Here is a 14,998-nt window from a genome sequence, read left to right as displayed (position 1 = left end):
AACAGCATGCACATAATAAGCTCTATAAAATTTTAGCCTTTATTTTTTTCCTTATGATACATTTCTTTGATGACTGTTGGTGTTCCGATAGCTTAATTTAAGACCACCATCATCACAGAGGTTTGTTAGGACACTTTCCTTTTAAACAAATGTTATTTTCCTGGATTGTTCTTCAAACAATTAAATGTGGGATGTGAACTAATAATGTTTACAATTTAGAAATAGATTTAATCTAAGAGACTCAAATTGACTACATTAAAGAAATTTGTGAAAGGAGAATATACTTCTCTGAATTTCTTAAGTTCTAAGATTTTGTTCTTTTTATTTCAAACTTTATCCTTTGTCTTAGTATTATAAGCCTCAATTTAAAATAATTTACTTTAAAAATATATACACAAAATTATTTCTCAAGATACTTTGAAATATCACATATACAAATTTTATTTAAAGAGACCACTTCATTTTTTTTTCTTTTTCTATGTAAAGGCAACATCAGATGCTGACCTGAAAGAACATATGGTTGGAATCATATTCAGCAGGAGTAAGCTGACTAACTTACAAAAACAGGTTGGTTAACAGCTATTTCATTGTCTTCATTAGTTTTGTGTGTGTGTGTGTGTGTGTGTGTGTGTGTTTGTTTGTTTGTTTGTTTGTTTTTTAGGGTATAAAGCAGGGATGTCCAATCTTTTGGCTTCCCTGGGCCATATTTGAAGAAAAAGAATTGTCTTAGGCTACACATAAAATACACTAACGCTAACAATAGCTGATGAACTTAAAAAAAAACTTGCAAGAAAAAAAATCTCCTAATACTTTAAGAAAGTTTATGAATTTGTGTTGGGCCACATTCAAAGCCATCCTGGGCCACATGCAGTCCCCCGGCTGCAGGTTGGATGAGCTTGGTATAAAGTATTTTGAAAAATTTATGAAAGCTTTTTTATGCTCGCCCTTTTATAGGTCCTGCAGAATGTGCCTGCCATTTTTTAGAGAGGAATGAGTATTTTGGCATACCTTCATCATTTTAAAGATTTTACTTATGAAAACTTGCTTACCTTGCTGCTATTTGTTATGGGTAGATTTTTTATTTGGTGTCAAATACCCAGCTATATCAGATTTGATTTGCATTTCCCATATTTCTTTTCCCCCATTCTTCTATGTGTTGGCTGAGCAATTAACAGTGTTAACTATACCAGTGTTAATATTTTTAAATATAACCAGGTGAGGAAATAGCACTATATTGTTTATATAATGAGGTGCTACATAACATAAAAATATCACTTCAAAAGTCAAATAAAATATTGATTTTAAATTAACCTATTATTCTAACTTTTTTTTTTTTCGAGAGGGAGTCTCGCTCTGTTGCCCAGGCTGGAGTGCAGTGGTGCGATCTCGGCTCACTGCAAGCTCCGCCTCCTGGGTTCACACCATTCTCCTGCCTCAGCCTCCTGAGTAGCTGGGACTACAGATGCCTGCCACCACGGCTGGCTAATTTTTTTTTTTTTTTTAAGTACAGACGGGGTTTCACCGTGTTAGCCAGGATGGTCTCGATCTCCTGACCTCGTGATCCACCCGCCTCGGCCTCCCAGAGTGCTGGGATTACAGGCGTAATATTTTTGTATTTTTAGTAGAGACGGGGTTTCACCGTATTAGCCAGGATGGTCTCGATCTCCTGACCTCATGATCCGCCTGCCTCGGCCTCCCAAAGTGCTGGGATTACAGGTGTAATTTTTTTGTATTTTTAGTAGAGACGGGGTTTCACCGTATTAGCCAGCATGGTCTCGATCTCCTGACCTCATGATCCACCCGCCTCGGCCTCTCAAATTGCTGGGATTACAGGCGTGAGCCACGGCACCCAGCCCTATTCTAACTTTCTACACTATTATTCTTTTCAATGAACTACAACATGAATTTATTTTTGCTTTAGCTTTCTAGCAGTGTTTCATTGAATCTTAGATGCTTTCAATTGTAAAATATCACGCATAATTTCAATATTGTGAATCTTATCAGCTATAAAGCACCTTATGAACATAATGGTAAACCATGAGAAAAAGTGCCTTCAGTGATAAAATATGGTGATTGGTTTTTGATGTGCTAAACTGTAAGCATAGGCATTAATAACTTGCATATAATCAGTTTGCACATAGTAGTTGATTTAAATATTTCCATTTTTATTGTGGCTCCCCTAGCTTTACTTGTTTCTCAGATGAGTTAAGAGAATGACATATGATGGAGAATTAACTGGGAGAATAGTATTAAACTGAGTATCAATTTACATTCTTGTCTTATTCTTTTGTTTGCTTGTTTTGCTAGGAGTAGTAAATCAAACTTACCCTATATTTTTACATGTTCTGTGTTAACTTTAAATAGGTGTGTGCTCATATTGTCCAAGCTATTCGCATGGAAGCTACCAGAGTCCGTGAAGAATGGGAACATGCTATATCAAGCAAAGAAAATGCCAATTCTCAGCCAAATGATGAAGATGCCTCCTCTGATGCCTACTGCTTTGAGCTGCTCTCTATGGTTTTAGCACTGAGTGGCTCTAACGTTGGCCGGCAATATCTGGCTCAACAGCTAACTCTGCTTCAGGATCTCTTCTCGCTGCTTCACACAGCCTCTCCTAGAGTCCAGAGACAGGTGACTGATCACACTACAGCCTTTCCATTGCTTTTGTTACTTGAAACATTGTTAAAAGTTGCAATGCAAAGAGAATTATCTAAGGACCCTAAGTATAGATTTTTATTTCGTATTTTGTTATATTTTGTTTGGGGCCTGTATTTTACTCCCTTTTTTTTTTTTTTTTTACTGTTTATAGTGAGAGTATAGAATAGTAAAATATGTTCCATTTTATTAATGTGTTGTGATAAGAGAGTATTCTGGCTACTGATTACCATATTACCATGAAATATATAATGTCATTTAGCCCTGACCAGAAAGAAAAGGTATTTTTTTTCGTGCTGCCTTGGGTTAGTAATTACCACTACTATTACCATTTGAATAGTATGTATATCATATTTTCTTCCTTCACAAAATGTAAAATAGTGTTTAAATCATATTTCTTTTCTTAAAGATTTTGAAGTTACAGAATGGTAGTTAGGTACATTAAAAAATGAAGCCTGGGACGGGGTACAGTGACTTATGCCTGTAATCCCAGCACTTTGGGAGGCAAAGCTGGGAGGATCCCTTGTGCCTAGGAGTTCAAGGCTGCAGTGAGCTGTGGTTGCTCCACCGCACTCCAACCTGGGCAACAAAGCAAGACCCTGTCTTAAAAGAAAGAAAAGAAAAAGAAAAGAAACCTTAAAACATTAGTCTTTACATGGAATTCTCTCATTTTATTTTTCTTACCAGGTAACCTCTTTACTAAGAAGAGTTTTGCCTGAAGTAACCCCTAGTCGTCTGGCCAGCATCATAGGAGTGAAATCCCTCCCCCCAGCAGATATCAGTGATATCATTCACTCAACAGAGAAAGGAGACTGGAATAAGCTGGGTATCTTGGACATGTTTCTAGGATGCATTGCCAAAGCACTCACTGTACAGCTAAAAGCCAAAGGAACCACCATCACTGGAACAGCTGGTACCACTGTGGGCAAAGGAGTTACAACAGTTACTCTTCCAATGATTTTCAATTCCAGGTTAGTTATTGCCTCTATTTTAGTACCAAAACAGAATAGAGTGAGCTACTGTTCAGAAATTTAAGACATAATTTCAGATTTTACCTTGTTAGGTTACTCACCAAATAAAATCCATAAACAACTGGCTAATATCTAAAAAAAGGTCATGTATATAATAAAAGTGTCATTTACAATTAGTGGGGAATAGAAAGTAGGCTGAATATGTGATGTCAGAATATTTGGATATCCATGTTAAAAAAAATTCTAGATACCTGCCTCTCACCATATACAAAATTAAACTTCAGTTTTAGGTAATATGTTTTTTTGCCACAATAAAAAGAAATAAATATGGGGAGAATAAAGTAAAGTTCAGGTCAATTAAAGCTTTATGTACATTTCTTTTTAAAACTGTACTGGGACAAATTATAGAAGAATATTTTTGTAAACTTCAATTTGATAAGACCTTCTTAAACAAAACACAGAACCCAAAGTCATATAGGAAGATATTTATAGATTTGACTATATAAAAATGAAAATTACTTGATAGGTGATAATATTTAAATGTTTTAAAATATAGGCAAATAACTTAGAAAAATACTTAAACCTATATAATAGACAATGACTTATTAGCATAGTATAGAAGAATGACTACAAATCAATTTTAAAAAGGCAAACAACTGATAAGAATAATAAATGACAAGAACAGTCAGTTCACAGAAAAAAACTTATAAATGCCAGTAGTCAGTTCACAGAAAAAAACTTATAAATGCCAGTAAACAAATGAAAACACCTCACTACTAATCAGAGAAATGTAGATTAAAATAATTGCAAAATATCTTTGATGCTTTGGCAACATTATGAGGAAATAGGCATTTTCATCTCATATAAATTGCTGCAGCCTTTTTAGATATCTGTTTAATAATATCTAACTATATTTTAAATATGCATATCTTTTGACCTACCAATTCTACTTCTAAAACTTTCATGCATTTGCACCAAGGTATATATGCAAGGATGTTTTGTAATTGTGTGTAACAGTAGAGAATTAGAGACATCTGAACAGTGCTACTTGTAGAGCCAATCCATGACAATATGCAGATAACATCAGAATGTTAATCATTGTATCACTTCTTTCCTGTAGTCTTGCTAGGAAAAAAGTCAGCTGAACTAAATAGTAGCGTGCTTAGTGATACAGTGAATTTATATTCTGGCACAAGCTCCACATTATCCGCATGTGCCCTAGAAATAAGTCGTGTGTGGTCCCTGGACTGTACTTCTAAAAGATGCACACAGAAATAATGTGCAAACAGAGAAATACTTGAAAGGGAACTCAAATAACCTTAACTGCTGTCTTGGGATTTGGGGTAATGGTTTGATGAATATTCTTTTTAAATGTTTTAATTGATTCAGTCACTTAAAAATGCCACATTCTGAAATAACATTTTCATCTTTTTCATTTGTTACTACTACTGATAATTTATTGGCTTTTTAAGTGCTAATTTTTATTGTAGTTATCTCCGACGAGGTGAAAGTCATTGGTGGATGAAGGGCTCAACCCCTACCCAGATCTCAGAGATCATCATTAAACTTATCAAGGATATGGCAGCAGTAAGTTCCCATTCTTCTGACTGTTTTGGCAGTGAAGTGCGGCAGGAAGCTGACACAAAACAGCTTACTCTGCTGAATTGATAGGAGATGTAGATTAGTGTAACTTTACTTAAAGACTATTTGTAGTATGTTAACTATCATGCTGTTTGTCTTTTCAGTGAGTGATAATTTGTCATTTATGTAAACCATGTTCATTTCAAATTTTCCAGTTAATTTCTGTGGGAATTGTTATGTGACTTTAAAATCTAATAAAATAAAATATGCTCTTTCAGACCCTAAGAAAGAACTTGATTCAAAAAACCTAAAGGAAAAAAAGAGGAAGAGAGCTCTCGAAAGTGGAAGTTTCTCATTCTCCTCAGTCCTCATGGTCTTTAAACCCTTTATTCTTCTTTATTAATGTCATATACCCTCTGTCTTAAGATGGTGGCTTCCAAAGGAGATCTGGGAGTGTGGAGGACAGGGAGTTACTTTACAGAATGCCTGGCTCTGATTAGTTGCTCCTTGTCGTTTTCCACACATTGTAGTGTATTTCTAGGAGGGCAGCCTGAGACAGACAAGACAGTGTGCAATGTAGAGTCAGAAGGAATAGAGGGCAGCTTGGAGAAGGAGGAGGAATTGAACTGCCCCTTAAATCATGTGGATATGAGAAGTGGGAGGATTTTCTGGGGGAAAGATGAAGTTCTATCACTTTTCCCAACAGCGTGGATATTTTCTCAACCTCTGTGGCAAACAGACTTTCTCAGGGTGTTCATTGAATTAAAATATTTAGGAGCAATATTTAGGAACACCTAAATTATATGATAGTTAAATGTTTGTTCATTACAATTCAAGGTAGCAAATAAAGGTAGTTGCAGTTTGAACCTGTTTATGTTTTAGGTTCCTGTAATACTCATGTAAAGCAGTTAGCTTCACTGTGTAAATTTTATGCTAAGTGACAAACTTCTCAAACATAGATAACCTTGGTATTTCTGTTATGTTTTTATCAGATGTGAGAGTAATTGCCCTTGATTTCCAGGAAAAGAGTATTGAGAACTTAATTTTTTATTTATTTATTTTTAAGTATCAAAATGATGATTAGAAGTTGAATTTTCCATAGGATCGCGAAGAAATTTTAGTTCAAAAGTTTGTGCCCATAATCTAAAACTCCATGGTCTCACTAAAAACAAATATTTCCTTTGATAGGAGATGTTATTTAAGAAAAAAGAGTTTACTATGGTAATACATTTCTGGTCACTTATTAAAATATTCTGTTCTGCTCAATAGGGTCATCTGTCAGAAGCTTGGTCCCGAGTGACAAAAAATGCTATTGCAGAAACCATCATTGCTTTGACCAAGATGGAAGAAGAATTTAGGTCTCCAGTGAGATGTATTGCAACAACTAGAGTAGGTTTTGCTTTGTTTTGTTTTGTTTTAAATTTGGTCTGTATCATTGCGTGTTCTTTTTTAGTAATAGATTTAAACAAATTTTAATCACTAAGTCAACGTAATTATTTTTTAACCAAATACTGTATTTATTGAAAAAGTATAAAGGGCTTTTATATTATGAACTAGTCGTTACTTCTCACTGTTATGTGTTCTGTGTCACTTGTTTTTGTTATTGTTTAGGAAGCCGAGGATACACTGGTTAGAAAAGGCTAATTACATTGTACATTGTTTGCGTGTTGTCTTTCTAATGATCTTTTTACTGTAGTTTACCACAGTAAGTTTAGTGCCAGCATTATGCTGTGATAGACCGAAGGTCCTTTGGAGACAAGACCCCTGCCTATGCCTGGTTGTTCCTAATGTACAGCCCTGTAGCTTACTTACAGGATTTATAGGTCTTACTTCTAAAAAGCAAGAAGTGCTTGTCCAGGGCAGGGTCAGGGTGGAAATCTTTGAGGAAATGAGATTGCATTCTTCAGATGACACATTTATAGTAAGTTTTAACCTGCTGGATTTCATGTCCCATATACTTCCAGAAGGGATTTGAGATTTCCTTGAAGGAGGGCAGTCTGACAACGTTAGGAAGAAGTGAATGCTGGTAAAAATTGCTTAGGTTAATCCTCAGAAATCTGAAAAAGAAGATAATATATCCCTAGGGCAGAAAAAGTCAATTTATGCTATCTTGCTATTATTGACTGTGACACCTGAAATAGGTATTTTTGACAGTAATCCTTTCCTACCACTCATGTATTGCTTTCTTTCAGTCTGCATTCCCCTTCCTCCTTGCATGCATTATTTCTTTTTCTATTTTTCTGTCCCTGTTTTAACATCTCTTGCTTTCTGTATCCAGTAACACTCACATGCACTTCTTAGAGTTGAGCTAGTTAAGTCATTTTCTATTCTTCATTAATGAGGGGATATATCATTCTATATAAAACTGAAGCTTACCCTTTAAGCCTCAGAAATTTTTAACTATTTCTGAAAACAGTTGTCTTTTTTTTTTTTTTTGAGACAGAGTTTCGTTCTTGATGCCCAGGCTGGAGTGCAATGGTACAATCTTGGCTCACTGCAGCCTCTGCCTGCAGGTACAAGCGATTCTCCTGTCTCAGCCTCCCAAGTAGCTCGGATTATAGGCATGCACCGTCACACCTGGCTAATTTTTTTTGTATTTAGTAAAGACTGGGTTTCACCATGTTAGTCAGGCTGGTCATAACCCCCTGACCTCAGGTGATCCACCCACCTTGGCCTCCCAAAGTGCTGGGATTACAGGCATGTGCCACTGTGCCCGGCTCTATTTTGGAGAACAGTTTTCTAAAGCTTTTAGACATGTATGTATTTCTGACAAAGTGCACCGAGTATAGTATTAGGCTTTCTGGGGCAACAAGGGGCAACAAAGACTTCTGAGGAACTTTTATTATCTAGAAGGATTTAATGTGTACCTGACTACTCATGGGACTGTACACAATTTAGCAGTTGCTGTACCACCTTCTTTGGCATTTAATGATACTAAATGGAAAAATATTCAGAAGACATTGGTAGTAAATATTAAATATGCCAATTCATTTATTCATATGTTGTTTACATAGTAGACCAATAAAGGATAATTTTATTTGTCAGATAGAAGACAGGGTGGTTCATCAGAGAAACAGTCACTTGTTCAGTAGATATCTGAGTGCCTTCTGTGTGCATGGCACATAGGGCAGTGATCGTGTATGCCTGCTACCACATCAGGAAGACTTGAGTGCCACTGAGTATCTATGTATTTTCAAAATCAGCCAGCATTTATTGAGCTGTTGTGATGTGTCACAGTCAGCATTTCATAAGTCTTTCCTAAAAATTCAGTGGTGTAACAGCCTTCCCTTTCAACAGCTCTGGCTTGCTCTCGCATCCCTGTGTGTTCTTGATCAGGACCACGTAGATCGTCTCTCCTCGGGGAGATGGATGGGAAAGGATGGACAACAAAAACAAATGGTAAGATCAGAATTTTGTAAGAATTTATCTTGCTTTCCTTTACAGTAAGCTTTAGCTTAGCTTAAAAACAAACAAACAAAAAACACATCAACATAAACAGGTAGTGGATCTCTTGAAAGATTGTGTCCCTTCGACCAAGTTCATCTCACAAGTCTATTTCAGAGAGTCCCTTCTTCATAGTATATGGAAACTTTAGGGGCTTTTATTTCAGTGTATTAAAGAGCTTTCTTCTTCTCTGAGTCATGTTTGCATCCTATCAAAATTTATTTTTAGCCAGAGTCTGATTCAGTGACTAGATATTTTACTAAAATGTAATCAGTCTTATGGTAGGAAGGAAATAAAGCAATAACACAGGCAACATGACACACCACCTGTTCACATATATACTTAAGTAGGTTTGATGGGTATCTTTAAGTTCACTAGAAAGGAAAACTTTATATAGGCCCTTTCACCATTTTCTTATTAATGTTCAAGTTTCAAAAATAAGCAGTTTCTTCCTTTGGCATACAGAATGTTTAGATATATAATGGGGCAGACATTTCTTAAGTCTGTAAGTAACAAAGTATACCTGTTCATTGTATTAATCATTGAACCTGCAAAGCACATTAATGATTGGATTTGGAGTTTTGAGAGATTTTTATAGTTAAGTACATTTGCAATAATTCTGTTTAATATTCAGATTCTAAATTCTTAATAGACTTCAGAGTAACAGTTTATTTTTGTAAATAAATTATATTCAATTTGTATGAGAGTCTGAGACTTTCTTGTTAATCTAATGTAACATGTGGAAATGTCTTATTTTAGCCTATGTGTGATAACCATGATGATGGTGAAACTGCAGCAATCATTTTATGCAATGTCTGTGGAAATTTATGTACAGACTGTGACAGATTCCTTCACCTTCATCGAAGAACCAAAACTCATCAAAGACAGGTGAAGATTTTTGTCTCTGGAGCATAAAATATGTTCAGTGAATTTTGAAATAAATGTGTGAAAGAGGCTTTGTGTAGTAGGGGGAAAAAGTGGACTTTGGAATCAAAGACCTTGGTTGAGTTCACAGCTGTCTCGCTTACCATCTATAAATAGCAAGTTGTTTTATCCTTAGAAACACTTAATTTCTCCATTTATAAAAAAGGGACTGCTGTGAAGATTAAAGAGAAGATTGGAAATATTCAAAACTTCTTAGGGTGCTTAAATGAAAGCCATTATTATTATTGAATAATTAAATTTCATACTCTTCCTTTCAGAATGATAAATAAGCATATTTTTCCCTGTTCTTTAATGAAATAATAGGTCTTCAAAGAAGAAGAAGAAGCTATAAAGGTTGACCTTCATGAAGGTTGTGGTAGAACCAAATTGTTCTGGTTGATGGCACTGGCAGATTCTAAAACAATGAAGGCAATGGTGGAATTCCGAGAACACACAGGTAAAAGGTTTAAAGATTGAGCCATGCCTTTAAAACCCACAAAAAAAGATTAAACCGTGCCAAGTGATTAAACTGTGAATAATTTTGAGTGATATTCTGATGTTTAATTATTACATCATTGATCTATATATTTACTAAATATATAGAGTGTTCTATGGTGAAGAGAGCATTAGACCAAAAGTCAAGAAACCTGATTTGCCACTAACTAGCTGTGTGGTGTCGAGCAAGTCACTTAACCTCTCTGGAACTCATTGACTTCATTTATAAAGTGAGAGGATTACAACTAATGGGGCTCCATAGATAAAATACATTTCTATTGATAATTCCCTTCTAGTTCTGCTAGTTGTTGCCCCACAATAAAAATTGCTGCACTAGATGATCACTAAGATCTCTATTTATTATAAGGTTGTATGATTTTATGATATTTAGAGGTTTTTGTAGACCTAATGCTTTTGAAGGTGTTGTGAATGGTACTGTTTCCATTGATAGCAATAAAATAATTAACAAAAATGAATAGACATAAAACAAAAAGTAACTTATGTATGTTAAATGTATTTTTATCTCTAAAACATAGTTTTCATTTTGCTGCTTTTCTAAAGTAAATCTTGTATATTCCTAGTTCAAAGTTATGTTGAATCTTACAAATTCTCAGTTTTCAGCACATCTGCAGTCTGCCATTTGACTGACACAAACTTCCAGTGTTGGAGTTGGGTGTAAATCGGAATCAATTTAATTCTAGGGTGACTTTGCATGCTGCAAGAGCATGACCTTCTTTTCTCATAGTTGATTTCTTCCTCCTATAATCTGTCAGTGCTGTATATTTTATTAATACATGTTCTAATGTCAAACCGTCCTTGTAAACCATCCTTTTTAAATGGATTTTTCTGTAAATATTGCTGAATTCAATATATTGATATTAATTATAGTTAGATTTTTATATCTGTGTTTAAAAATCAGCTTGGTCTTTAATTTTCAGATCTTCACGTTCTTTTTCTTATTGCTCTGTTCTTGTTTTATTGATTCTGTTTCTTCTTTAAGTATTTCAAACATATTTAAATTCCTTTTCAAATTGCAGAGTTCCTGAGGTAGGAATTCTGTTTTTCAAGTTTCATACTCTGATGATAGGCTTTATACCATGCCTTATAATTTTGTTATATATAGTTAAAGATTTCCCTAACTTCTGTGTATTTTTATTTAATTTTTGGTTATCATATTTTTTATGGTATTGTGCATTTGGAGTCGGGCTTGTAACATCTGCTCAGTCTGGTAACTTGACTAGAAGTCTAGTCTGTTTCTTTCACTGAAAAAAAATATTAGTCGAGAGTGTATTTGGCTTCAGATAGGTCTTTAATTTCTTTTTTTGTGTGTCATTATTTACTTTATAATTAGGACAACTTAGAAACCTTCTGTTCTAAAACTGTCAGGCTGATTTCCCAAGGATAGCAACTTATACAAACCTAGTTTGCTTTTTAAAATTTAGTTCTGTTAAAATATCTAGAAAACATATCCATAAGACGGATTTTAATTTTTCTGCTTGAACCTAGGCAAACCCACCACGAGTAGCTCAGAAGCATGTCGCTTCTGTGGTTCCAGGAGTGGAACAGAGTTATCTGCTGTTGGCAGTGTTTGTTCTGATGCAGATTGCCAGGTGAGTATATAGTGACACAGGCCATCCCATTGTCCATGTTCCCCTGTGACACCTTTACTTCATACAGATAAGAGTTTTAGCTCAGCGTCACTCCAGCTTCCTAAATGAGTGTATTACCTATGTGAAGCATCAAATGCCTTACCAAAGTTGAAGAATGGGTCAAATAAGGCTCTCAAGCCCAAACCACACTCTTTTTGTATGTTTCTCAGTTACCATGATCATATATATTTAATATCTACTTTTGTATTAGAAACAGTTAAAAATTTATGAACTGTATTTCCTTTATCTCTTATACACATTATTCACTTATTTCCTTAAAATACATTTTCAACATCTAAGAGTTCTTTAATCCTGAACATATATAAACATATTCTATGTTGTCCAAATGTTTTTGGTTTCTCAATTCACTTAATAAGAATGTGGATATGCTCAGAGAGTCAGAGGTACCTTTTTTTAAAAAAAAAAAAAATCCGCATTTTGGTGATGCGGGGAGTGGTGACTGGGAAATTATACATTGGGGAACTTTTTTTATTTTTATTTTTTTGAGACGGAGTCTGGCTGTGTCGCCCAGGCTGGAGTACAGTGGCGCGATCTCGGCTCACTGCAACGTCCGCCTCCCGGGTTCAAGCGATTCTCCTGCCTCAGCTTCCTGAGTAGCTGGGATTACAGGCGCGCACCACCATGCCTGGTTAATTTTTGTATTTTTAGTAGAGATGGGGTTTCACCATATTGGTCAGGCTGGTCTCGAACTCCTGACCTCGTGATCTGCCCACCTCAGCCTCCCAAAGTGCTGGGATTACAGGTGTAAGCCACGACTCCCAGCCAGGAACTTTTTGCTTTATAGCTGTGCATGATGACAAATATGAAATTATAATTCACTTATCAGCATTCCCTTTATAGAGAGTGGCATTTCTTAAAAATTGCATCAAAAAAAAAACAACTTTGTTAAGAAGCCTAATTTATATTCAAACAAAGATTAGAAATAACTTTACTTTGTTGTTACTTGGCCTGCATAGATACTTCCTGTGGGAAAATAATCTTTGGAAATTTATATAATAAGGAAAATTACCAGAATGTGTGCTTTTTTACATACTTGTGTAACATTGTAATTCATCTTTAACAGGAATATGCTAAGATAGCCTGTAGTAAGACGCATCCTTGTGGCCATCCATGCGGGGGTGTTAAAAACGAAGAGCACTGTCTGCCCTGTCTACACGGCTGTGACAAAAGTGCCACAAGCCTGAAGCAAGACGCCGATGACATGTGCATGATATGTTTCACCGAAGCGCTCTCGGCAGCACCAGCCATTCAGGTTGCCTCAGCTTTTAAAGTATTGAATGTATCCAGACATTAAGATGGGGAATATATTTGTCAAATAAACGGTTGATTGAGGCCGGGCGCAGTGGCTCATGCCTGTAATCCCAGCACTTTGGGAGGCCGAGGCAGGTGGATCACGAGGTCAGGAGATCGAGACCATCCTGGCTAACACAGTGAGACCCCGTCTCTACTACAAAAATACAAAAAATTAGCCGGGCGTGGTGGCGGGTGCCTGTAGTCCCAGCTACTCAGGAGGCTGAGTCAGGAGAATGGCGTGAACCCAGGAGACGGAGCTTGCAGTGAGCCGAGATGGCACCACTGCACTCCAGCCTGGGTGACAGAGCGAGACTCTGTGTCCAAAAAAAAAAAAAAAAAAAAAAAAGCAGTTGATTGAAATCTTTTTTTATATCACTAGGCAGAAGTGTTCTTTTAATCTATACATGTACCAGGCTAATGAGGAGCAAATTCTGCCTCTTTATGCTGTGCTTTCTATGTTGCATGCTCAGCTTTAATTTGTGATTTGTGTGAACCTCTGTAATCAGCAGAATGTATAAAATATTCAGAAGCCAGGGGGAAATAATTAGATTATCCCCCAGTAGCTAAGGCTCTTCTTAATTTCCAAAATCCAGAATGGTATTTTTACAACATTGTATAATTGATCTATACATAATGATACATACTTCTATACATACACAAGTTACTGTGCACTAAATAGGTTTTTTTAACTTTTGCCCATTGCTAATATTTTCAGTTCTCATGATTCCAAGATAATAATAGTCTCCAAAAGAAAATCATAAATCAGTAATTTCTTCTTCTTTCTGTGAGATACAAAATTGAATAATTTTACTTTTTTTCCTAACCTGGCTTACTTTATATAAGTGGCATGAATGTTAAAAAGCAGGAGAAGCCAAAGGCCTAGTTAATAGTATCCCAATTTACTGTAATGAAATTTAGTAAATAATAATGTCCCAATTTCAGTGTCCCAATGAATTTTCATTATAGTAAATTTCTTGATTTTTCTCTTACCTGCTTTAAGTAGTGCCTTGCATTAAATAATCTCCCAGTCACTCAACTGTTTATCATTATTATATTTGCTTATGTCCTTTTCCTTTGTTTATTTAAGCTGGATTGTAGTCACATATTCCACTTACAGTGCTGTCGGCGAGTATTAGAAAATCGATGGCTTGGCCCAAGGATAACATTTGGATTTATATCTTGTCCCATTTGCAAGGTATGGAAAGAATCTGAAATCATGTACTTTCTTTTTCTTTTGTTCTTTCTTTTCACCTTTCAAAATAAACATATGTCAGTATCTCTTGGTTTTACCCACCAGCCCCTAGCAGTTTCTTCCCTTCTCATTCATGTGGAACCTGAGAATATAATCTCTCTGTTATAATGCATCTCAAAACAGTAATTGTCCATTTAAAACTGATTACATTCTGTTAAACATATTACATGAGAAAGTTCATTTAAACATCCTGATGCATTAAAGGGCATGCATCTCTACTCTCAGACCACTAGAGAGCTCAGTTGACATAACATGACAACGACTACCAAAAAGAAGAATGATCCTCTGGTGTTTGTAGAAACTGATACCTGCCATTAAAGAGTGAAATTGGAACCCTCAGTACCACTAGAACAGATTCTTTTAGAGCTTAGTTAAAACAAGGAGAAAGTTCTTGGCATTTTGACACATTTGTACAAAGGTAGTCAGCAGGTAGGAAGTTGTTTTGGCAAGCTAATAATGATTAACAAAAAGCTGTTTTTGAAGAATGTGGCAGTACTTTCCCTATTAATTCATCGCCCCTTTTTGTTCTATTAAGCTCTCCCTATTTTCTTATCTTCGTATTTGCAAACTAATATAAAGGGTAGAATGTGGAAAGACTTAGCACAATCATTGTCTAGATAGACTGAGGAATAATCAAAAAGATTGTAGTATTTTGCTCTCCCCTATCATATGGTGCTACAAATATTAATAGATACATGAAAGTTTTACAGCAA

The 14,998-nt window shown here is 35.6% G+C and overlaps 1 protein-coding gene across 20 annotated transcripts in view; it reads left to right on the top strand.

Annotated features, from left to right (window-relative positions):
* Nucleotides 1-14,998, top strand: part of MYCBP2 (MYC binding protein 2) — a 283,201-nt gene that overhangs the window by 256,347 nt on the left and 11,856 nt on the right. For all 20 annotated transcript variants that reach the window (XM_055360105.2, XM_055360102.2, XM_055360098.2 and 17 more), the window contains 11 exons: nt 487-567; nt 2,365-2,631; nt 3,343-3,626; nt 5,117-5,213; nt 6,477-6,596; nt 8,505-8,606; nt 9,411-9,539; nt 9,900-10,032; nt 11,577-11,680; nt 12,804-12,992; nt 14,121-14,228. In XM_055360105.2, coding sequence (XP_055216080.2) covers nt 487-567; nt 2,365-2,631; nt 3,343-3,626; nt 5,117-5,213; nt 6,477-6,596; nt 8,505-8,606; nt 9,411-9,539; nt 9,900-10,032; nt 11,577-11,680; nt 12,804-12,992; nt 14,121-14,228 — 1,614 coding nt within the window. The remainder of the gene's footprint in view (nt 1-486; nt 568-2,364; nt 2,632-3,342; nt 3,627-5,116; nt 5,214-6,476; nt 6,597-8,504; nt 8,607-9,410; nt 9,540-9,899; nt 10,033-11,576; nt 11,681-12,803; nt 12,993-14,120; nt 14,229-14,998) is intronic.

Source organism: Gorilla gorilla, chromosome 14, assembly GCF_029281585.2.
Source record: "Gorilla gorilla gorilla isolate KB3781 chromosome 14, NHGRI_mGorGor1-v2.1_pri, whole genome shotgun sequence".
NCBI classification, from domain to species: Eukaryota; Metazoa; Chordata; class Mammalia; order Primates; family Hominidae; genus Gorilla; species Gorilla gorilla.
Note: the sequence above shows the minus strand (reverse complement) of the source record. Positions and strands in the feature narration are given on the sequence as shown.